The sequence below is a fragment of the Mus pahari genome, chromosome 4 (assembly GCF_900095145.1).
Source record: "Mus pahari chromosome 4, PAHARI_EIJ_v1.1, whole genome shotgun sequence".
NCBI lineage: Eukaryota > Metazoa > Chordata > Mammalia > Rodentia > Muridae > Mus > Mus pahari.
In genome coordinates, this window is record NC_034593.1 from 106,463,315 (window position 1) to 106,488,829 (window position 25,515).

The 25,515-nt window shown below is 38.8% G+C and overlaps 1 protein-coding gene across 2 annotated transcripts in view; it reads right to left on the reverse strand.

Moving 5' to 3' along the window:
• The window catches only part of Snx7 (sorting nexin 7), a 90,741-nt gene that overhangs the window by 43,435 nt on the left and 21,791 nt on the right, over positions 1-25,515 (reverse strand). For both annotated transcript variants that reach the window (XM_029538140.1, XM_021196435.1), the window contains exons 3-7: positions 18,992-19,102; positions 17,882-18,046; positions 15,490-15,688; positions 11,433-11,632; positions 8,272-8,358 (exon numbers count right to left, since the gene is read on the reverse strand). In XM_029538140.1, the coding sequence (XP_029394000.1) occupies positions 8,272-8,358; positions 11,433-11,632; positions 15,490-15,688; positions 17,882-18,046; positions 18,992-19,102 (762 nt within the window). The remainder of the gene's footprint in view (positions 1-8,271; positions 8,359-11,432; positions 11,633-15,489; positions 15,689-17,881; positions 18,047-18,991; positions 19,103-25,515) is intronic.

A 25,515-nucleotide genomic window follows, 5' to 3' on the forward strand; every position in this document is an offset into this window, starting at 1 on the left:
CCTTAAAAAAAAAATCAATTAAAAAATTGATGCTGGGTAAGTGTTATACCACGGAGCTAACCCCCAAGCCTCTTTCTTCTTTGGGGATGGGGTGATGTGAAAGTTTAAAAAGCAAACATACAACTCCCACGCTCTCCACATTTTGATACTTAAGAATTAAAGTGCACATAGTACCTTCCAAAGAAGGGCTAATACATTTTAAAATTTGCTAGCAAACTTTGGCTCAGTACTGGCTAAGGGTTTTAATATACTTCCCCCTCGCTTCTCTGCTAGATGAGGGAACTACAAAAGAGTGTAAGGAACTTGCCCTGAACTACAAAATCAGTCCATGACCTCTGCCAGGAAAGGCTGTGCTCTCAACCAGCAAAGGCAATCCTCAGGCTGGAATCAAGGACTTATCTTAAAATACTTCACAGGGACTGCTGTATTAGAACTGCTAGCGCCACAACAAGAAATGATTAAGAAAAAAAAATGTCCATGTAACAATTTCATGTTCAACAGCCTCCTGTGTGTGGATTACTTTCACTATTTTTTAATCAAATATTCATTAGTATTTTCTCTAAAACGGTCTTTGATGCGTTTCTGTAAATAGGTCACACACCACACACACACACACATTCAAGAAAATCCAATGAATCTATGAGTGGGGAGTCTAGCCAAACATCATTGAGAGGGAGAGGAATGCAAGCATCCCCTGGTACATCCTTCTGAAAGAAGGCTGATGAGGACGTTTTTGTTACAGCATCACTCTCATCCTTTCCACATTCCCACTCAGCTATGTACGTGTGGATTCAAGATGCTGCTACTCTATTAGTTTTTTTTAGTTTTGATGCAGCATTCATACTATTCTGTCCATGCTTTCTGAAAAGACTGCTTTTTCATGGAATGTATGGTAGCTGAAGTAAGTCAATTCTCGAAGCCATATCCCCTACTCTGCAGTTGATAATAAAAATTTCTTTTTATAATACTGACGCCAAATCCTGAAGGAAAGTGTGTGGGATGCCATTTAGGACAAACTGATAACTGTAAAAGGAAGAAACTTTCTTCCCATCCAGCAGACACTCATGTGCTTTGTGACCATGTGAGCATGTGTACACGTTGCCTCTGGATCTTTCGGAACGCACACCAATATGAGAAAAGTTAAATGGAAATCACGCTGGGGATATGGCTCGGTGTATAAAGTATGCAGAGCCTACGTGTGAAGACCAGAGGTCAGACCACACCTTCCACATGAATGGTGGGGGATTGGATGGGATACCAACCTGTCTATCAGGCCAGCACTCGGGAGACAGAGATAGGCGATTCCAAGGCAAGTTAGCTAGTTTGATTGGTAGTTCTAGGTTCGGTAAGAGACCCTGACTTAATATATAAGATAAAGAGCAATCAATGAAGACAAGAGTCATCATCCTCCTGCCTCCACTCATACATGTGCACCTACACACATGGGAACATACATATATGCATGCAAGCATTCTATGCTGAAACACACACACAGAGAACAACATCTATGGACATCTTATTAGGAATAAGTTATATGGGAAAAAAAAACTTAACTAAATGGCCAGGGAAGAGAGGTGAGCCAGCAAATATCCAAGAACGTGCAGCCTTTTTTGCTCCTGTCTTGATTAATAGCTTACTAGATCAATATTCATATCTCCTTGGCTTTCTAGAATCAGAGAGCAGGCAATCTTCCTTTGTGCAGATTTAGCACACCACTAAGAACATTTGGAAATTAATAACCACCATTTGAGGATGAGAGTAAAACATTGTTTCAAAAATAGCAAGTCATACAGAGCAAGTACCAGCCTGAATTAATTTGGTATCTGCTTGGAGCTACTGAAAACGGCTATATGCAAATTCGTATTATAATGATCTTATGAAAATGTATTTTTTTTTGCTCACATAAATATAGTGCTAAACAGCTATGGCATTATATCTAGATCCAAATTTCAGTCTATGCACATATTGCTAAATGTCAAATGTATTCATATTCATTTATATCCGAATGCTGCATTGAGTGGAAAACTATAAATCATTCATTCCAAAATAAAAATAAAAATAAAAAGGATATGCAGCCATATTTAGCACCACAGATGAACTTTATTTATTTTACAGTTAGGTGTGGAAGTGAATAAGCATTTTCAAACAGAAGCTCCGACTGAAAACTTAACCAAGCTGCAAAGTACACTAGCTCCCACACAGCTTCTTTTCTCCTCCTAATATCAGTTGTTCTGTTCCTCTCATTCTTTATTCCTCAATGTGAAGTCTCGCTTCCATTAACGTTCTTCTCCATCAGAGCAGAGAACACCACTCAGAACATAATGGAATGGTCTACCTATATCCACGTAAATTATCCTCTATCAAATTGTTTGAATATTTCAACAACAACAACAACAACAAAAACTGATTAAAATGTTGAATAGTCCTAATTTGCTTCGTGTATTTCATTCACCCATTGAATTGCCTACCAGAAGTCAAGCTATATAAATTTCCTCTAATCCTTCTCACTACCTTATTCCTTATTTGGCTTTTCCATTTGCATTGACCTTTTAAAGTTCGAGTATGTCAAAGGCAAGGCCAGGATGTTTTCCTTCACTAGTTTCTTTCCCCTTAGTGACCACAGCTCATCCCACGACTTTGCTATCTCCTTGCTAATCATTTTTAAATACCATCTCTAGCTCTACTCCAGCTCTAACCTATGGAACTTCTGTTTATATAATTCACTACTAAACGTGTCCACCTTCATGAGAGAAACATCAATTTTATATGTACAACACTGGTTTCTTCATACACCCCGTTAAATCCCCTGTTGCCTTTTCTTTCCCAATTAATGTTAATTATTTCCTTTCACTTACTCAGCCCCCAAAATACAGAATATTTCTTATTTCTAATTTCACTGTGTATCACCCATCAACTAACAAAGAGCACTTGCTATCACAGTCCAAATATGACCAAATGTATTTCTCCTTCCCATCAGCAGAAATGGGAATTTTTAAGTGAGTATTTTTGTGTTTAATTTTTTTCCTTACCCTCTAACATGTAAGATACATGAGGACGCATCATGGTGACTTCCCTTCTTGTCTCTCCTGCCTGGAACAGACACTCTCATAGCAGGTACTGAATAAAAGTTGGTCAGAATTTTGTGGACTATATCTCTTCTGAAATGGTCACCTTACTGTGATTTGAAGTGTGAGTTGAAGTAAGTTCAAATTGACGTATTTTATTTCTCAGTGTTGACACCTACCACTTGCCTCTCACCAGCTAGAAATGGGAAAGGAAATAGTGTATCTTCTCATCCATTAGGAAACAAGGAGTGTTCTCCATCTATCTCTCTCCAGTTAACCCTTCTCCTCAACCCAACTTTAGTTTAAGATCCCTTTGGATTTACAAAGATCAGAATATGGAGTTTCCTTTCCTTTCTCTGAGAAGAAAGGCTCCCTATCCAACTGCCTCCATCCCCTGTCAGCTACATTCTGTCAGCTTCCTGGACCCTTGACTCAGCATATCCACCTATCTCCCCAATTTGGTATGCTTTCTGAACTTGTGCCACCTTTACTAATACCCATTTTGCAAAAATGAATTCTCTCATAATTGTCCCCATCTAAAGGAAAGGCAGGGACAAAAAAAGGAGCAGAAACTGAAGGAAAGGCCATCTAGAGACCACCTCATCTAGGGGTCAATCCCATCTGCAGACACCAAACCTGATGTCAAGAAGTGCTTGCTGAAAGGAACCTGGTATAGATGTCTCCTGAGAGGCTCGGCCAGCATCTGACTAATATAGCCAACCATCAGACTTAGCCTGGGGTCCCCAATGGAAGAGTTAGGGGAAGGAATGAAGAAACTAAAGGGGATTACAACCCAATAGGAAGAACAACAATATCAACCAACCAGACCCCTCCAAGCTCTCAGGGACTAAACCACTAACCAAAGTATACACATGGAGGGACCCATGGCTCCAGCTACATATGTAGCAGAGGATGGCCTTATCTGACATCAATGGGAGGGAAGGCCCTTGGTCCTGTGGAGGTCTGATGCCCCAGCAAAGGGGGATGCTAGAGCAGTGAGGGGGGTAGTGGGGAAGTGGGAGGAGGAGCACCCTAAAAGAGGCAAAGGGGAGGGGGAATGGGATGGGGGATTTGTGGAGGGGAAATGGGGAAGGGGATATCATTTCAAATGTAAACAAGTAAAATGAATAATATAAAAAGGTATATGTTCTGGTTAAAAAAAAACAAAAACGTATTCTCCGTACACAACAATGAATAACGCATTTTTCATTACTCAGGACCTAACACAAATCTCTTCTCTAGATAGCATCAAAATAACAGTAGGCAAAAACTACTGTGTGTGTGCTACATTATAAGCAATTTACTAGCATCACATCAGTCTTGCAGCAAGCCTATTACAAAGCTGCTAATAATTTCTGCAAATATACATAGTGTAAAAGGCTATAAGATGTTGTAAATGTGTCCTATGACATAGTTAATAAGTAAGTGAGCTAGCATTTGTATGTAAGTCTATCTAACTCCAAAGCAGAAACAACAAAACTTTTAGTAAACAGTTGCACTGCATTTGAAAAGAGTACTCTCAGCTATTGGATGGAACACAGGGCCCCCAATGGAGGAGCTAGAGAAAGTACCCAAGGAGCTGTAGGGGTCTGCAACCCTGTAGGTGCAACAACAATATGAACTAACCAGTACCCCCTGAGCTCATGTCTCTAGCTGCATATGTAGCAGAAGATGGCCTAATCGGCCATCATTGGGAAGAGAGGCCNCTTGGTCTTGTAAACTTTATATGACCCAGCACAGGGGAAGGCCAGGGCCAAGGAGTGGGAGTGGGTGGGTAGGGGAGCAGGGGCAGGGTGGGGGAGTATAGGGAACTTTCAGGATAGCATTTGAAATGTAAATAAAGAAAATAATAATAATTAAAAAATGAAAAAAAAAGAAAGAAAAGAGTACTCTGCCTTTAGGAAGCAGAGACCATCTTGAAACCATTCATTTGCTGCTTCGAGAGAAGAACTACAGACCACAAACTCAAAAATGCAGCCGCTTTACAATAACCTGGGTGGTAAGTGCAAACATACACTCTCATTATTAGTTAGCCTGCAGATATGGTAACAAGTAATGTAAAATGACTAGAGCCTGGTATTGTGTATCATGCAAGCTAGCTAAAAAGGTCACCGGATACAATCCGTGTTGCTCTGCGGTTGTCTTTCTATGGACTCATTACTATCCCCCTAATTTTTGAATACTTGGTAGGCATATCATTTTACTCAGCTTATCACTAGAAATTGCCCACTGTTGCTTATTGGGTGTACATGTGACATCCTATCCCAATGTGGGTTTGATAAGACCAAGACCGCCAAAGGCAACCTCAGGAGGTCTCCATAGAAATGGCCCCAATGCTGTCTCCAAAGTGGCCCTGTCTCTGTTGCCATGGTAAACAACCAGGCAGATTGCTATATTCAGTTCTCTGCCAGGGTCGCCATGGTGACTGCAAAGCCTTGCTCCTTAGAAGGACCTCACCTCAGGTTTCCATGGTGACACCCATCTTGCATATTTCCAAGCAACATCTTTTTGGTTGTTCAGCAACCAATCACGGCAGACTCATTTTGTGGGTGATTCTGCAAGGTTACTAACAATGCATCATGGCACAGAGGGATTTTAGTTTGTATAAAACACATGATGGTGGTTGGCATATCTATGTGATGAAGGAAAGGACCTGTAAACACAGCCTTTGAAAATGGAGAATTTTACAAATCATGATACTAATCTTGTAAATTATAAGACAGGTCTGTTTTGATTAGTAAAAGCAATAACAAAATAAAAGTTTAAAATGTGTTATGATTATACATTAATTTAAAAAGAACACTTGCAATGCTTCCATTAAATATGACTGTTTCAAACATTAATTTCAAATGTTACAGGATATAATGGAATAATTAAATTTTAAAATTTCAACAATCTCATAACAATGAGAATTTTAATATAATAGACATCAAACTTGCAAACACACAAACATACACACACAAACACACACACACACACACACACACACACGTCTGCGCATGTGCACATACATGCTCACATGCTCACAAATCAACTGAATTACTTAAATTTTAAAAATAAAAACATAATATAGGAGGGTGGGCCATTCTGAACAAATGGTACTTCCATAAACCATGTTAGTATTCCCTGGAAATGTTAAAGTCTCTAGTATTTTACTCAGGAAGAAAATGTTGTTAAACCACTAGTCTTAATAATTGTTAAAATAACTTCTCAAATGGAAAATGAATTCTAACGTTCAAATGATGTACTTAAAATTTCTGTATATGTGTTCACTCTTTCTTTCCTTCGTGCAGACTCTAAAAAGAACAGCACATACAAGCCCAAATACAAAAGGCTAGTGTTTTTCCATTTCTCTTCATTGTTATAGAAAGCAAAGTACAGCTCTTCCTTTGATCACTAAGCTCCACCACATGTATTTCCCATCATCCCCCTTTATGAATGCCTTTCTCCAGCTCTGCCCACCACAGCCCACCACTCCCCACACACATTCCACTCAGACAACAGAATATCAGTTCGGGAAAACATATAGACTAGGACACATAAGTTAAGTTCCCAGTCAGATTGGAATGAAGTGTCTACTCTACACAGAGCTGAGTTTGTAGACACCTCTGGATTTTAGCCTTCGGCAAGTTCTCGTGGATCAGAGTGGCATCATGACTTTTATTGTTTCATCAAATATCTATTGAGTGACTAGCATAGTCTACACAGTACAGGCTGGAACACTCAGTGAACAATTCACCGATTCCTGCCCTTAAACTGTGTAGATCCTGGACAGGGAGATTTGGAGAGGAGCCAAAGCTGGGCTAGGGGTTGAAGAGGATGTAGGAGATTTTGAAGGAATTCAGAAATAAAATTTTAGATTATAAAGTGTTTAATGCAAGGAGAAGGAATCAAAAACCACTACCTGGTCAAGTTGAGGAGACTGCAATACTACAGTTTTACAGGGGGCATCAAGGAGTCCCCCACCACAAACTTGATCAAGTGTACTAAAAAACTAATCAATGATAATTTTAGTATCTCTTTAAACTAAGAATGTATTCTTTCACGAGTAAAGAATGCAGATGAGTCAGTTCTTCTTCCTATGTTTTCACTGTGAATCAATGTGGGCTGTGACAGACAACAGCAGCCCCACTAGCCCGACAGTGTATCAACAGCAATTAGGCTTAGGCAACCTCTCCCCTCCAAGTCTTCTTCAATTGTAAAAGTTAAATAGAAATTCTACTCTGGTCAAGCTGTGCTGAAATATTCAAATGAAACAAACTATAAATACTACATTGTTGTGAATCCAATGATGTAATATCAGAACTTCAATTAAGTTTAAGTACTCCAGCAAAAAAATGGGAAGTGCTACATTAAAAAAAAAAAAAAAAAAAAAAACAATCAAAAGTGACAATAAATGATATTTCCCCATAATGGCAAAACATAGGAATTCATTAAAATATCCAATTTCATGACTGAAATCTCCCATACATTTAAGGAAAGGATTAAACTTTAAAAAGGAGTTTATTTGTCAAGACATGTGCAGAGTGTAAATTTTTTTCGCTGAGTACCGACCTGATGTAATGTTAAGTACTTTCTACAAACACTTAAAACACTTTGTGTAGGAGGCCACAGCCCCTCCCCTGGGCTACCCGAAGCTGCACCTTAAAAGATGGCACCTGTTGGCTATGGAGCTTGTGGTAAACAGGTCCATATTTGGTGGTGATACGTTCCCGCTCTTCTGGTTGGCTGAGGCCTCGCACCTGGTGAGGTGACGTGGCCTGCTACGATTGGAGTGGATAAGAATAAAAGGGCTTGTATCCCGGGGTTTGAGGGAGACGAAGAGGGAGACAAAGAGGGAGATGATGAGGGAGATGATGAGGGAGATGATGAGGGAGATGATGAAGATTGTTCAAGGTTCCTGAATAAACTGCTGTAAGAAGAACTGGTGGTTGCGTCTTCCTTGCTGGTCGAGAGAGGAGCAACAACTTTGTTCTTTTGAAACCATCAGATTCATATTTCCTTATAGCTCAAGTCAATGCAAGGTAGAAGGCAGAAAAAGAAGCTTGAAGACTTAAAGAATAGCATTTTGTGGGTTTTTAGAAGAACTTTGTGTATTATTTCTTGAATAATTAGAGGCACTCATACAGTGAAGTTCTATATAGTTAATTCATTTTTTTCAGACAGTGGCTTCTAAATGACTCTATTAACAAACATAAAGACATACCAGGTCAACATCAGCTTTTTTGTAGGTCAAGGCTTCAACTTTGGAATCCAGTTCTGTTTGTATTTGATCTCTTCTTTTCATAACACCCTTCATATCAAAACAAAAGGAGAAATCAAGTTGGGGTTTGCTGTAATTATCATTGCCCGTAACAACTGTTTATATTTTAGAATATAAATAATCATCAGGAATATATTTCTGATGTAATCAGTCATTTGGAATTATAAATATTTTTATAGAGTAGGTTTCTTTACTCTTTGAAATCTCTACTGTAATCGAGCATTTAAAATCATTTTTATGAATCTTGTATTAGGTTTCCCTGGGCACATTTTATCAGTTCAAGCATTACATGCATGCTTAATATTTGATGGCGAAGTCTTCAAAGAGAGCATAGAGCAGAACAAATAGGCAATAAAGGTCATTGAGAGCAATGGAAACATATATCCCATCATCCACTGGGGCACCTGAGAGGTGACCTGAGTCACTAACCTGAAAATATCTATAATTAGTGGGGCATCTTCTGTGACTCAAAAAGAACAGTTTTGAGTCACAGAAGGCAGATTTCTGAGTTTGAGGCCAGCTTGGTCTACCGAGTGAGTTCCACGACAGCCAGGGCTACACAGAGAAACCCTGTCTTTAAAGAAAAAATAAAATAAAAAAATAATAATTTCACCATGACCCAAAAATGTATAAATATTTGTCCACTAGCTAAGTTTTGATAAGAAGTCATGGTTTCTTGGGTTAGCTGATGGTCCAATGTTGTCTTCTTGAATAATTATAACTTCATGGTTCAATGTTCTTACACCTAAAACACCCTAGAGAATCAATGGAGATGTAGCACCCATCTAGACCTTTAATACATTTTCTCTGGTTTTCACATTGCCTTTCTTTAGGCAACTCAACTGTCTTACAAGATTTAGACTTAACATCAGGCATGAGCGCTCATCCCCTGTCGTCCTCTTCCACTGGGCTTTATAATGTGAATGAAGGAAATATTAAAACTGACTCTGGGTAAGAAAGGAACTCAGCCACTGACAGAAGAGATGCAGCACATGAAGAGATGCTTTACAGAAGGAAGCAGCCAGACTAAAGGTGAATGGAGAAATCAAACAGCAAAACTCTGAAGCACTCCAAGGAGAACTGGGAAGCAGTGGGTTAAAAGTGCACCCAGAGATCAAGTTTCTCTCCTAGCAGAACTGCCTCTCTCTGATAACTTCTAGGGGGGTTAGGATCTGCTAGACTTGAGGAGCTCATGGGGCCCATGGGTCTAGGAGAATCTACAGGCTGTTAACAGTTGCCAGGGGAGGGAGATACATCTCCTTCAGTGGTGTTACCACTGATAAATTGTTCCTGTTTCTATAACCATCCCACCCCTTATTTTGTAAACAGCTCAGTGAAATTTAGTAGATCATTCAGTTAATCAATCAACAAGGCATGAAAGAAGAAGTTGGGAAGAAAAATTATTATCCGGAGTGGAAGGGGTATAATGAAAATATATACATATATGAAGATGTCATAATGAAACCAATTTTGCATAATAAAGGTATGGTATATAAGACAAAAAATTATTTTAAAAGACATTATCATTTTCCCTAATCTCAGGAAAAGCAATAGATAATTCAACTAATTGTCACAAATTCCTTTATATCATTTAGTTTGATTAATGTCAAGACACGTTTTCTTTCCTCTAATTTAAATAATTCATACTATCATTAAGTCCCACATACTCAAGTTCTACTTCTGTACTGTGCATTAATTTATAAATATACTTTAATAGAAATATATATATTATAAGGTAGCCAGTAAATATCATATAAATTTAATCATTATCTATTAAGTATCACTAGCGATTATTTTAACTCAGATGAAAATATCTCAATACGAAACAGGAGCAAAAAAATTGTAATAGAAAAACTAGTGATTATATCCTAGGTATCTATAAAATAATTCAATCCATCATGGAGCTATATAATGGGTCTTGCTAGTGGCTATTACGATTTTTCCAAACTTTAATTGCATAAGATTTTGATTTCATGGTGTATAGCTTGACTTTACATAGGGCTAAGTGCTACCTAACTGATGGCTGAAAGCAGACAAACCATATTTCATGAAGGATCACAAGAAGTAACTAATGAGAGACAACCAGGAGATGCAGCTGAGGCAATACATGGAGAGGAAGATTTCTCAGCCACAAAGCATGGAGTGTCTGAGAAGCAAGGAGTGTTTGTTTATAGAAAACTCAGAATCCACGTAACATCAAAAGTCTGAAAAGTCCGTGCAAGATCTAATGACTCGCGAGTAAAGCCTAAACACGAGACACAAGAGAAATAATTCATGCTTTCATGGCTATGCAACCCTTTCTTACCAAGATAGGAACAATTTTAAAAAGTACTAGAAATCAAGGTGTATAGCATCTTAAATCCATCATGGGTCCAATTTCAAGCAGAAGGGACTACGTTGGAATATATGCTTATACACCTCCAGTGTTATTCTCCAACATCCCCCTGAAAGACTAGACATCAGAAGAGCCAGCGTGCTGAGAACACAGGGCAATACAGAACAACAACAATCACCATTACCAAACAAATGCAAGTATCTGGAAATCATAAGTTGAACTGAGGAAGAAGAATATAAAATGAATATATAAAGAACAAAAGGCCTTTTTACAGGGTGTAAGAGAACATTTTTAACTTGGAAGATTTCTTTTCAGAAGCAGCCTGAAGGTACAGCATACATATATCAAGACCCTACTCAATCACTTTCTAATATATATATACATATATGTGTATATATATATATATACATATATATATATATATATATTACATATGAAATATGCCTAAAAATCATAAATGATACAGGAAAGTAACTCTCAAGGAATTAAATCTATAAAGGATAAAAAACAACATGTTTTAAAATAAAACTGAATGTTAGAAGACTGTTCCTTAAGTGCTTTGGATTGAAGCCATTCACACTAATTGTTTCTATTGAGTATCCCAGTTGTTGGCTATGTGATTATTCAGCCACTGAGTCCTGGCTACAGTGAATAGATATCTCTTGGGTATCTACATGTAAAACATCCAACTAGGACAGAAAAAAGTGGTAGACACACAGAGACAGCATCGTGAAGAGAACAGCACTGAGACTCTAGTTCAGGGTCTTACCACTAACATCTCACTGTAAAGCACATACTCGTGGACGACAGGGAGCAAGGCCTCTGACAGGCCAGCCATCCGCTTCTCCATGGCCTTACAGCACTGCTCAATGCAGCCGGCAATGCCTTTCAATGTATCGACCAGGTCTTCTTCTGAGGCTGACCACAGAATATGAATGGGGCCAAATTCTTTCATTTCATCAAAATAGTCTAAAAAAGAAAAAAAAAAGGAAAGAAAAGAAAAGAAAAGAAAAAAGTGTCACTGTCAGTTTACATTTTTGAAAGATTTACTTTTTATTTGTATTTGTTTGTTTGGGTACGTGAGTGTATGCTCCATGTTCAGGTGCCCACAGAGAGCAGAAAGGGATGCTGGGACCCTTGAAGCTAGATTTGCTGGCCTCTGTGAGTCCACATCCTCTGGTAGATCAGTTAAAAACTCTTAACTGATAATGAGTCATCTCTCCAGTTTCTATAAAAAGTTTTTGAAAAATCTCCATATCATAGATAGTATGAAAGGATGTTGTCTTATTCTAAGTTCGTATGTTTAGATATAAGCACATGCTTATATTATCCTTCATTTACTAAGCAGCCATTGCAGATTGTATAAGTCAGTTTTTGAAGTGCTACTAAGTATAATCAAAATTAGATGTCTATTCTATTATCCTAGCTTGGAAAATTATATTATACAAAATTATATTATACAACCACCATAGCTATTTTAAAATTCCACTTATCATATAATTACATATAGATATTGTATCTAAGTATGCACAGCCAAAGTTCTAAATAAAACGTGTCTTTCTTCCATTCTTTTACCTATACAAACACTTCAACGGTAATTATTACCCACTAACCCAAGCAAAACTACAGGCTTTCTTCCTTTCCTCTCCAGGAATCACCACACACACAGTGATAGCCTCTAGAGTTCACCTTCTTCCCACCCAGTATAATTCACTGGAACGTATCCTGCCACTCAAAGCTACAACCAGCACAAAGTTTTCCTATGATCCAGTGAACTCCAGAAGTTAAGATTATCTCATGAAGATAGAAGTTTTATTCTGAGTTCTTAACTTCACTTTTCAGAGTCTAGGTCTATCTGTATTGAAGACTAATGACCCCGAAACAGGAAACAAAATTTTAAAAGTTCTGTTCTCAGTATGTGTGCACGCTGATGATCCTCATTAGACAGCTAACTGTTTACTACAGAGCCTTCTTTAAATTACACAGCTTTCAAACCACAACTACACGTCAACATTTAGTAAGTACCCTTTCTAAAATATAGACATCAAGTATACCATGAGGTCAGGGGCAGGTACAGCTGTAATGTCTTTAGTCTATAGCACAGAGAAACAACACAACATGCAATCAGAAGAAATCTGTAAATTTAATAAATTAGGAAACAGAAAAGAAAAGGAAACCAAGCTTTATTTTTTAAATGATCAAAATGAAATGATTTAGAATGAAAATGATCAAAAGCGAGCACGAGTTACCACTCTCAAACTAGTTTCCTGATATGGATTATATGCCCTGCACACGTTAGATTTCAAAATTCCCAATGGAATCTCCAATATGTTGAATGGAATCCTATCTCCAGCCCTGTTAAGGATGCTTTGCATCTTCTTTTTTTTTTTTTTTTAATTAATGTTTCTCATACAATATAGCTTAATCATGGTTTCCCCTTCCCCAATTTTTCCTATATCCTTCTGATCTTATATAATGAGAAATCTCCAAGCTTGGGCCAGGAGCATACACTTTAAAAACAAGAGCTTGGATTTAGCAAGTCTGTAAGATCTGAGCTTCCTTCACAAAGAGTGAAGCCATTAAAGACCTCCTTGCCAGTGAATTCAAAGCTTATGGGCATCTTTGTGTCTCTTAGGGTCAGCAGTTTCCAGAGCATGCTTTGAACTGCTGCCCAACCTAACTTTGCATAAGGAATCTGCTTCACAGAACTAGAGTCCCAGAACCTACTTAACTAATTAGCTTCCTGAGAATAAGGAAAGCCATAAGGCAGTGGTGGTGGTGCACACTTGACATACTAGCATGTGGGAGGCTAGGCGGAGTTCATATTGAGATCCCATGCAAAGAGAAAATAGGGGGAGGGCACAAAAGAAAAAGGAAAGCAAAAAGGAGAAAGAAATGAAGAAAGAGAGGAAGGAAGGAAGGAAAAAAGGAAGGAAGGGAGGGAGGGAGGGAGGGGGGGAGGGAGGGAGGGAGAGAGAGAGAGAGAGAGAGAGAGAGAGAGAGAGAGAGAGAGAGAGAGAGAGAGAGAGAAACAAAAGAAAGAAAGAAAGAAAGAAAGAAAGAAAGAAAGAAAGAAAAAAAAAAGAAAGAAAGAAAGAAAGAAAGAAAGAAAGAAAGAAAGAAAGAAAGAAAGAAAGAAAGAAAGAGAAAATGACAACTGTAAGGAGGATCAAACCCAATCATTACACTACATTCAGACAGTGCAAAGTAAAGACTGTATTACATTTAAGGAAAAAAATCTGTGGTTTTAAGAAAACAAACATTTCTGTTTTATATTTAAATTATTTTTTCATTATTCATTCTCTGCATGTTTAGGTATGTATGTATGTATGCATGCACACATGTATATGAGTGTGTTCCTCCATGTATCTGCACATGGAGACTAGTGGTTTATCTTTGGTTTCTCTTTCTTTAGCTTTTCACCTTCTCTTTTTAGGTATGTGAAGCTAGAGCTCCCCTAGTTCTGGTATAGGCTGACTGGCCAGGGAACCTCTGGGATCACCCCTCTGCTGCTCAGCTGTGGCATAACAGATGCATGCCTTTTGGCCCAGAATTGACAGGGTTCCTGGAGATTCATGCCTCCACAGCATGTACTTTAACCACTGAGCCCTCTCCTACTTCCAATCTCCCTTTTCCCCCTTTTACAAACATTTCTGTATAGATCTGGGGAGGGGCATAGCACATGTGCCAGTTTGCATGTGGAGGTCAGAGGACACCTTCGAGGAGTCGATCTCTTTTTCTACCATGTGGCTGCTACCTACACAGAATACACTAGAAATAAAATAAAATTTCCAGTTCAATGATGGATATAGACAAGTTACAGATTTACAAGCAAGGCGCCAGCAGAGTGACTTCTGCTTGTTAAGTGGCTCCCCTTCAGTACCAACAAATATTTAAAACAAGTTTGCTGGCTCTCCTATCTCTTTATAATTTTGAAATTAGAAAATAAATATCAATAAGCAATTGGAGTAGAATCATTAAAGACTAAAGATTAGCATGATTTTTTTAATAGGCAAATAGATAATAGGAAAGACCACCATTTTTTCAATATGTAAGTCTTCATGACTTAACAGATCCTTCTCCCAACCACCAGTAAAATATTGCAGTAAAATACTGGAGTTCAATTCCTGAAATGCCATTCTTTGATTTTTTTGAGAGACAATCCATTTTGAATGACACCAACTTCATAAACTAAATCTCCAGCTCAGAGCTGGCACTGCAGTCATGTCATGATCTACACATAGAAGCTAGGACAGCTAGAACTCCATAAAACCAAATGGGGACTGGCCGTGACTACATAAACATCAACACTAAGGACAAGAGTGTGTATGCGCAGGAGGGGTGTGTATGTGTGCACAGGTATATACATGTCTCTCTGTGTGACCGGGTGCTCACACATGTATGTGCAGGTGTGGGGTGGAGTCAGAAGACATCCTTGGGTGGTGTCCCTCCAGAGCTGCCTGCTTGGTTTTAGGAGAAGGGTCCTTCAATGGGACATTAGACTCAGGGATTCAAACAGACTTGTTGAACTATGAACCCTGGAGAGCTACCCGCCTCTGTCTCCCCAGCACCAGGCAGGCATGCACTTGCCATGATACACAGGGTTCTATACGGATGCTGGAGACCCGACTCAAGTGCTCATATCTGAGAGAAGGTCAAGCACCTTACAGCCCGAGCCAACTCCTCAGTTCCTCAAACATCTTCAATGGATGTCAGGGCATGAGACATTTTTGGAAGTGAAATCCTAACAGTGTCACCACGCCAAAGTATAGACGAGAAAGAGGCTGAACATCTGCCATCTGCATGCTCAGTCTTTAATGACATACCCCTTTCTTCCTTGTAAATCCTCTGAGATATTTTATCTATTAAGTTTATTTTCTGGCTGAAGGTTTCAATGAAGTTATTCATTTCCATGAACTCATCCGGCCGGTTCTTCACTCCTCGCATGGAAGATGCCACTGCTCGGACTGTCTGACCCATCCTGCTCAGCAAGCCAGGCCCTTGCTTCTTATAGGAGGACAGTTCCTAGAAGCAGAAAGTGAAGTAAGTACTGCGGGTCAAGTGGCAGCATTCCCAGCTGCAGTAAAGCAAGGACAGAGACCACGACAACACACTTCCATGTGTGTCTTTAAAAGCATTCACTTTTGAAACATTTGAATTTTGGGGGTGGGGGGGTGGGGAGTATCATCCTCCTCCACCCCATTGGACTGTATAATATTCCCTTCAAAGTGCTCATGGAAACCATGTGGACAGTGTTTCCTCAGAGTGTAAATCTTTAAAACAAAACACTGGGATCGGCCAGTGATTAAGAAGATTGGAATAAGCAATCTATGTCTTTTCAATTTATTTTTATTTTCTGTGCATGTGTGTGTATGTGTTTGCCTGTATGTATGCATAGCACACACACATGCAGTGTCCTCAGAGGCCAAAGAAGGTGTTGAGTTTCCTGAAACTAAAGTTAGAGACTGTTGTGAACTGAACTCAGGTCCTCTGTAAGAATATCAAGTGGTCTTAACCACTGAGCCATCTGTCCAGTCCTCAATCTATATTTTAGAAAAGACATTCCATATACAAATGATCCAGATAGGACCCAAATTACTACTGATAAGAGTGGAAAGCTTAATTAATTCTTCAAGCATACTAGGTGACATTTACAGTTTGGTGTGTTCCTGTAACTACATGTGCCATCTTACACACACAACTGACAATAAACCCACAATAACTTCTACTATTTTCCTTACTTTACAAAGAAAAATGGGGGGAAATGGTAAGGAGAATAAGTTGCTCAAGGTCCTCGAACAATTAAGCAATGGGATGGGGACAGGGGTGGGGGTGGGGAATCACAGCAAGCTCATTTCTGAGGTTCCACTGCTGCACAGGACACACTCTGCTTCCGTTATGTTCTCACTCTAGATTATAACCAGACTCTGAGCACAGCTCTTGTGCCAACTGGAGTGGGTAAGCTGGGACACTGACTGGTTGGCTGCAGAGAGAGGTCTTTAAGAATACATGCACCCAGTTATTTCAGAGTTAACATGGGAGAGACAGCTACAGATTGGAGAAAAAAAATAAAACAGATATTCAGCCATGAAAATCATTCCTTGAGAAATACAGCGTGCTTAAGCAAATAAAGTTAAGAGAGCAAAACACATAGGAGAGAGATAAATAATCTGTGGATAAAAATAATTCCAGATTTGCAGATTTATAAGCAATGTATCGTTTATCCAAACATGGAATAAGATAGTGTCTGTCTGCTCACAGGTTTTCTTTCCAAAAAGTCTTATGAAAATGCATTTCTGACCAAAGAGTAACCCTCACTGACCAGACAACCCATTCATCCAGGAGTGCCTGCCCCTGACTTCCTTCAGAAAGCATACCTCATCACTGGCAGTACAAACTGCAGCTGCCAAGCTGTTGTTGCAGTCTCTGATTTAACATGCTCTGAGTGTAATGCACGTACTAACCTTTGGGGATGAGCTTCTAATGTTACAGATCAGTGGTTTCCAGCCCTCTCCGATGCTGCAACCCTTTAATACAGTTCCTCATGTTGTAGTGACCCCTCCAGCCATAACATTATTTTTGTTGCTACTGTATATCTGTAATTTTGCTATTGTTATAAATCATAACATAAATGTCTGATATGTTGGATATATGATATGTGACCCCTGTGAAAGGGTCGTTCCACAACCCCTTTGGGGTTTCTGACCTTCACTTATGTGTTCTGGCATGCATGTGTTGACACAAGAATGGGCACACACACTCATGTACCACACACACACACACACACACTCACACACATACAACACACACACACACACACACTCACACACATACAACACACACACATACAACACACACACACACATGCAAACACACATAAACATCACATACACACAACAAAATATTCATGCTTGACCAATGTTGATTACATATGCAAACAGCACCCCTCATTAAATAAAAGTTAAGAGAAATAAGAATACATGTATTGAAGAAGAGAACAGATTTCCATCTTGTTTATTGATAATTAACATGTTGACTTGGCACATCAGGGTTATACCTAAAATATTTTCTAATATTTCTCCAATATTTTCTAAATGTTCACTTGAACATTTGCAGGACACCATTGCCTGATTTGTAAAGGTGAGAAAGAGGGAACATGCAGACTGCTGAACACATGGATATTAAAGGGCCTGCTGAATATAAAACAGAACCATTTACCTCGGCCTGTGCAGTGAGAAAAACCTTAAAATCCTCATTAAATGTTAAAGTTGGATGGTCAGCGATCCTGTTCAGAAACTTGTGCAGCGCCTTCCTGCGGGTCTCAATGAAGTCATCGTTGAAACGTTCCACCATGCCTTTGACGATAAACTTTTCTGGCAATGGCTGAGACCAAAAACAAAAGCAACAACTATGTGAGAATATGTGCCCGTGACAGCGGATTCAGAATGGAGGATGGAAGATGGAGATGAGAGACAGAGACAGATACAAGGAATATAGGGGCAGAGGTCACAGAGGAGTGGTGGGGAACCGCCAAGTAAGTATGAAATGCTCTTAGGAACCCTGCTGCTCTCTGTGCCAACTTGAAAATAAAATAAAACATCTATCTGAAGGCCAATGAGATGGCCCAACACATAAAGGCACATGCTATCAAGTCTGACAGCCTGAGTTTGATCTCAAGAATCCACTGGGTAGAAGGAGAGACACAAATCCTACAAGTAGTGCTCTGACCTACGTACATGAGCTTGCTCACACACAAATAGCAATTATATTAAAACAAAACAAAAACAGCCAAAAAAAAAAAAAAACCCCAGATTCTTGCCTATAACATGGCACATCCGGTTGCAAAGAATTCTGAAGACCAGTTGAACACCTCATCATTTATTATAAAAATAAGTTTAAAAGAAATCCATAGTACAGGCTGGGAATATGACTCCCCAAGGAAATAACACTCCTGTTGCTCAGGCTGATGACCTGAGCTCAGTCTTTGGGGATACACTTGGTGGAAAGAGAATTTCCCCTCCCTCCAGTAGTCTGAGACCTCTCTATATATGACAGCATCCTTAGGCTACCTCCACGATAAACAAACAAATAAGTATAACATATTAAAACACATAAAACTAGTCAGGAAAAATAAAATATCATTCCATGTTATAATAATTTAAAAAACTACAGTTGAAGAGTTTAGAAATAAATATTCCTAAGATAAGTAAAATTTATTGGATTTAAAAGTATTATGTTTGGCATTATGTTTTAGATACTCTAAAATACTCAAGAAAACACAATGGCTATATTACAAACAACAAGATCCACAAACCCTTATAAACTCACGGGAATAATGAGAGTGGGGTGTGCTTCTTCAAGTTTGCCCTTCAACCAAAGGAAATCTTGATACCGTCGCCTGACTTCAAATTCACTGGAATCAAACTCCCCACGAGATGTCTGAGAAGAAGAAGAAAAACATAGCAGCCCGTACAGTAGAAGACAGAAGACATTTGCTTAATTCTATTTTAGATATTATGAAAAAAGTAGGTCTCTAAGAAAACTTGATTCTTAATTATTCAGTGTTTGTCAGCCTGTATTTTCTTTTTCCAGTCATCTATTCATGCAGCAGATGAAATTAAGCGAACTTTCCGGTTTTTTTCCACAAAGAAAGCCACACCATGCTTAAATCTGAAGTCGAAACTGAAAAATCTGTCTTCCAACAGCCATCTGGCTCCCGCAGGCTTTTGAGTACTATTTCTCTGGCGTGGCTTTCTCGCTTAGAAAGTGTGCTCTGAATGTAGGTTTCAAACATTATTCTTTTCTTGACATGATTAGAATTCAGAATTTGAGGAAAGTTCTATTTTTAAAATCTGGAAAATAACCTGAATATAACTGAGAAGACTGTTTTCTTGGAATGTGTTCAAGTGAACTGCTTTCACTAAAATCTGCTATTGGTATGTAAAAATTCTAACATTTTTTTTTCAGAGTGATTTTGCCACTTTTTCCAAAAGAATATAATTAATGGATATTTAATGTGAAAAGATTTTATTCCTGTTATTTCTCAAGGGAGGGTTTTATTTTTATTTTTGAGCTCCATGCTTAAACTCTTAAAATTTTAGCAAATATATTAAGTTCTCTCTCACTAGTGAACCAAAACTCTGTGCCAACTCATGTGGCAAGGACATGGGTTCAATATCAACCTCACAGTTACTCCTTAAACCTCAGGCCAAAAGAAAATTAGCACTTCTCTAATTCATCTATGACATCTCATGAGAAAATAACCACTTATACTGATGCCCCACTTAACTGGATTTTTGCATGCTAAAAATTATATACTATAATATTTAGGTTGAGATTTTCCTGCAGGAGTAAAGATGGAATAAAATAAAAACTATTGCAAACATATCTCCCATCACAGAAAATAACAACTACCTACATGGGCGAACCACTTGAAAATTAAGCTGTCACAGGGTACAGTTTCAATGGTTAAGAAGCTTGCAGAAGTACACCACCCTTCAGAGTTGATATTTACAATATCACACAGTATATCTTAGTAAACGTTCTCTTTGCAGTTGGACAAGGTGGGGATTCATCAGATGCAGCAGCCTAGGAATCTAAATGTTCACAAAACACTTCAAAAATGTAGTTATTTTGCAAAATGACACATGATATGGAAACAGTAAGAACAGAAGATCTACATCCAGTAAAAACATATTTAACAATATATATATATATATATATATATATATGTATATATATATACATACACACACACACACACACTGATATGTGAATGTATGTATGTATACACAACATGGTTGCATATACACACACAAATCATCAGCTAGTCACTCTCTATCAGACTGAGCACCAGGCACTACGAACAGGTTCATGAACCACTTCCAAAGCAATAAACCTGTGTGACCATTAATACCAATGAAAGCATTCAAGCAATGGTCGGTGAGAATGTGATTCAACGGTATACATTCCCAGGCACTTCCAAGTCTTTAGTAAACACAAAGCAATCTGTTAAAAATCCCAGCATGAAGATGCCAAACCGTATCAGAGAATCAGTTAATTCTGTCCCCTTCACTCTGTCACTGGTTTAAAGGAATTTTATGGCATATAACAGCAATTGAAGACAATAGAAAATGAGTTCAAATCTAAGAATATTTATTCTTCCTTTCTACTTCAGGACCTTATACTCCTCCTGTGTGGAATACAAATAGCAAAGCAGATATAGTTACTTTAGCTTAGAGGATGAGTAATTTCCCTACAGAATACTTTCGAATCACTATCCCACATAGAACAGTCATATTTGGTCACTTATAGCCATAAGATAAACTGAATTTGATGGCAGATCCTGACAGAAAGAACGCATGTTCTAAAGAGTGTGCTTCAAGTATCAATAATGTTTCTAGCTGGAATGCAAGTGTCTACGGGAGCATTTGCATATGCAAATGTATTTGCATATGAATTTGCTCAACAAACGCAGGTATGCTAAGCTCAGAAGATTTACAAAACTGCTTTGGGGATAAATGAATCTTAACAATCAATTCATTAGTGGAGGACAACAGCTACTGCCTGCATACTAGCTGGCATTTATATGTTCCATGATGATAATATGGGAGAAAAGACCTTCTCTTAGATGTATTTCCACAATCGCTAAAGGAACTTAATCTCTATGTGCCCAAAGGGCAAAGCAGTTTGTCCAAGCAATCAACTCAGAACTTTATAGAAGATCTGACGGAAAGATTTTGGATCCAGAGAGGGATAGAAACTCCACAGGGATACCAACAGAGTCAACTAACCTGGACCACTGGTGCTCTCAGAGACTGAACTACCAATCAAAGAGCACACATGGGCTGGACTGAGGTCCTCCACACATATGTAGCAGATGTGCAGCTTGGTCTTCATGTGGGTCCTGAACAACTGGAGTGGGAGCTATCCCAAAGGCTATTGCCTGTCTATGGGATATGTTCTTCTAGCTGGGCTGCTTTGTCTGGCTTCAGTGGGAAAGGATGCACCCAGACCCACAGAGGCTTGATGTGCCAGGGTAGAGAGATGCCAGGGAGGGGGGCACCCTCTCAGAGAAGAAGGAGAGGGAGGTCAGAGTGAGGGTTGTGGGAAGAGGTGACTTGGAGGAGGGCAATGAGCAGTATGTAAAGTAAGTTAAGAAAAAAAAATGTCAGTCTCAGGAATAAAGGTCCTTTTCTCAAGAAACAAATGTTTGAATGTGGGAGTTCTGGGGCTCACCCTTCTATAGCTGGATTACTGTTAAATGATCCCAAGTCTGGGTAATTGGTGTGCACAGGTGACCACACACACACACACACACACACACACACACACACACACACACACACATAGTCTATGTCTTTATAGACCTCAGTATGCATGAATGACAATATTATAAAGCTGAAACTGGAGTTGAGGATGAATTTCGTGTCTCGCTTGCATGAGATATGATATTCAGCACTGCACAGAACAGGTAGGCTTGGGCACACAAGTCATCGCAACACTCAGGAAGCGCAGACAATAGGCTCCTATGTTCAACTCATCCTAGCTGGCTAGTGATTTTATGGCCAGCCTGGGCTAGAGAGTCTATATAAAATCAAGCAAGGCTTTCTCAGAGAAGCCATCCCATGGCTCAGAGAAACATGTCCCATGTTTGTGAAACGTCTGTTTCTTCCTACATATGATTTAAAATTAAACAAGTATTCAGTAATTAACATCATTGTATTCTCCATCATCATCTATATTTTGAAAGCAGAAATCTCTGTCCATCAAGTGTGGCCTGGCTGGAGATAGAGTCTTAAGGACGTAAGAATCAGAACAACAACAGCATTCAAAAAATACTTTATAGAACAAATTCTTGCATGATTGATAATAAGCAAACAACAAATAATTTTGATAATACATCCTATACCTAATAGATGTTATATATTTATATATGTAATGCATATTCACTGTATATATGTATGGTTTAAATACTAGGATAAAAGTAATAGAAAGTAGAAAAGGGCACTTAATTTATAATAATGTAAAAGTCAAGTTTGCCACATCCATATACAAGCAGGTAAACATGTAATGGAAAAAGACATACGGAAGGAAACAGTTTATTCTTAAGTCCGGCTCTGCCGACGACTATGCTGTACAACTCTTGCAAAGTTTTTGAGTCTCATTTTACAATGGAAGAAAATGAGAACAAGTAATAATGTGTACAATCCCAAATTGTTTCCAGGTATGCAGAATGTGTTTAAAGCATTGCCTCTCAGTGTAGTCACCACTGATGTCAGCTGGCTAAAAAACATTCCAATGTCATTGTCATTCATCAATGTAAGCAGTGTGCACTCAGAGACCCCACCAATGATGCAATCTGGATTTACAACCTAATGTCATCCTTATCATTACTCCTATAAAAGCAGCCCATTTAACTATGATGTAGGAAGACAGTAAGATACTTCAGCAGGGAAAGACACCTGCCACCAACTCATACAACCCGAGTTCAATCCCAGGACTCGCACGGAAGGAGGAAAGGAACACTACCACAAGTTGTCCTCCAACATCCGCATGTGCAGTGGCAACACATGCATACACACTCATGCCCACCCACCTTAAATTAACTTAAAGGAAGTAGATTAAAATATACTATCAATATGGATGAGTCACTGTATGTCACTGATCAGAAACAGATCTCATGGGCATTTTTAAAAAAAACAGTATCTCTGAGGAGTACAAATGGTGGGGAAATAATGGTTTCAGAGATCCGGTGAAGGCAGGCACTTAAGGAGAGGTCACGCAGGAGCCTTGGGTCTGCTCAGTGCAGTATTCTTATATTAATCTATTCACGTTTCTATAAAAGTCTTCAAAGTTACTGCTGTTCCCTATTTAAAACATTTTAAAAAACTGATTAAAAAAGAGATTGATTAAAATGCCCAAGACACATAGCAAGAAAAGAAATCTCTACTCGACTCCACGCTCTCATGCTGAAACCCCTCTCGATACCATAAAAATACAAAGACTTCATTCACTCGTTCAAGAAAATAATTAGATTGCATTTGGAATTAAAAAAAAAAAAGAACAACAACAACAAAAAAAAACCCTCCTTGAGGGGCTGGAGAGATGGTTCAGCGTCAAGAGCATCTTCACTTCTTCCAGAGGATCTGGGTTCAGTTCTTAGCACCTACATGGAAGCTCAAAACCCAGAATCCAATACCCTCACATAGACATATACATAGACAAACCATGACTGTACATGAAAATAAATACACACACACACACACACACACACACACACACACACACACCTTCCTTAAGAAGCTCAGACTCCCTGAACATAGATACAAATCCAACCCACATGCACTTTTCTACTTACTATTGGGTAGACGGCAGTTACTGACCACTTACTACACATGGCTAAATGCTTTACATTGATTGCTTCGCTTAAGTCGATTCTCAGTGCCAGGCTAGCTCTGAGTTACAGAACCAGCTAGCTTCTACTAAGAATGTCTGGGTTTTTTATGTTGTTGTTTTTCTAGCTCTAAGGACTATGTGGCTTAGAACTGATCCATTTTCATTTTCCTTTCTGTAACAACTTGATGCTTTACATTCCTTAAGGGTTCCTTTGAAAGAACAGAGGAATGCTGGGAGGCCCTGAGCAGCTAGAGAAGGCCTTCTTAGGCAGCCAATACCTTACGTTTTTGAAAAGTTACTATCACTCATTCCATCTTAGGAGATGGAGATGTCAGACAGATGGAAACGCATATTCGGATTCAGGAGACCAAGAGGTAAGTGTAATATTCAAGAGCACAGAAAGAGCTCAACCTGAACAGGCGAGGGGCTCAAGGGTAGAAGTGATGAGTCTTGTGGGCGGAGCTGGCCCTGACCTGAGCTCACATGACCTGGCTCACAGGGACTGACTGCACTTTGCACTGGAGGAAATGAGGAGCCAAGGAAAGAGATTCCATATTTACACTTTCAGGAACACAGAGCCATAGTATGGCAACTCTGCCGAAAGATGGGACTGCAAAGGCACAGTCCAGAACCCTCTCATCTGAAGAGATGCTCTTTAGTAATAGAGAGCCACACTGGTGATGGGTGAACCTTCCTAAAAAAAAAAGACATTTATACAGAGAAACCTTGTCTCGAAAAACCAAAAAAAAAAAAAAAAAAGACATTTAACTTGCAGGGAGAAATTACTCCTAAAAAAGTGGACTTAATGAAACAGAATATATTTAGTTTTGTTTTGTCTGACATTAGCTTTCTCTGTGTAAAGAATGACACACTTGGTTTCCACGTCAGTTTTGTATTGTTGAACAAGTATTCTGCTGGCACACTACAGTGGCAGTTTGCTTCTGAGAAAGAAACAGTATTATACTTTGTAATCCTCAGAAAAACTATCACTATAAAATGTTGCTTTGTCCCGGTTTAGTGATTTGCTCTCTGTATTAGAACATAGGACCCTTCTTTTCCAAAGGAATTAATCTAATTAATTAATCTAATTAATTCTTTTGAGATAGTGTCTCAAGAAGCCCAGGCTCACATTGAACTCTGCATTGCCAGGATGGCCTTAAACTAGAGTTTTGTCTGACTCGGCCTCCAAGTGCTAGGATATAAAGAATGGCCCACCACACCAGGCTAAGTTGTCATTTTTATATAACAACCTATATCTTTTTATTCTTAGCAATTCAACTAAAAAAGGCCACTTTATAAAGTCAATTTAAATATCAGATTTCATAGGAACCAAGTAAAGGTATGTCAGATGAAATCTCCTACCCCAAGAGGCTTTTATAAAAAAGTCAATGGACAAGATTCTGTGACACTGAACTGTCTGCCCAAGAAATGTTTCCAGAAGCTCAAAGAGCACA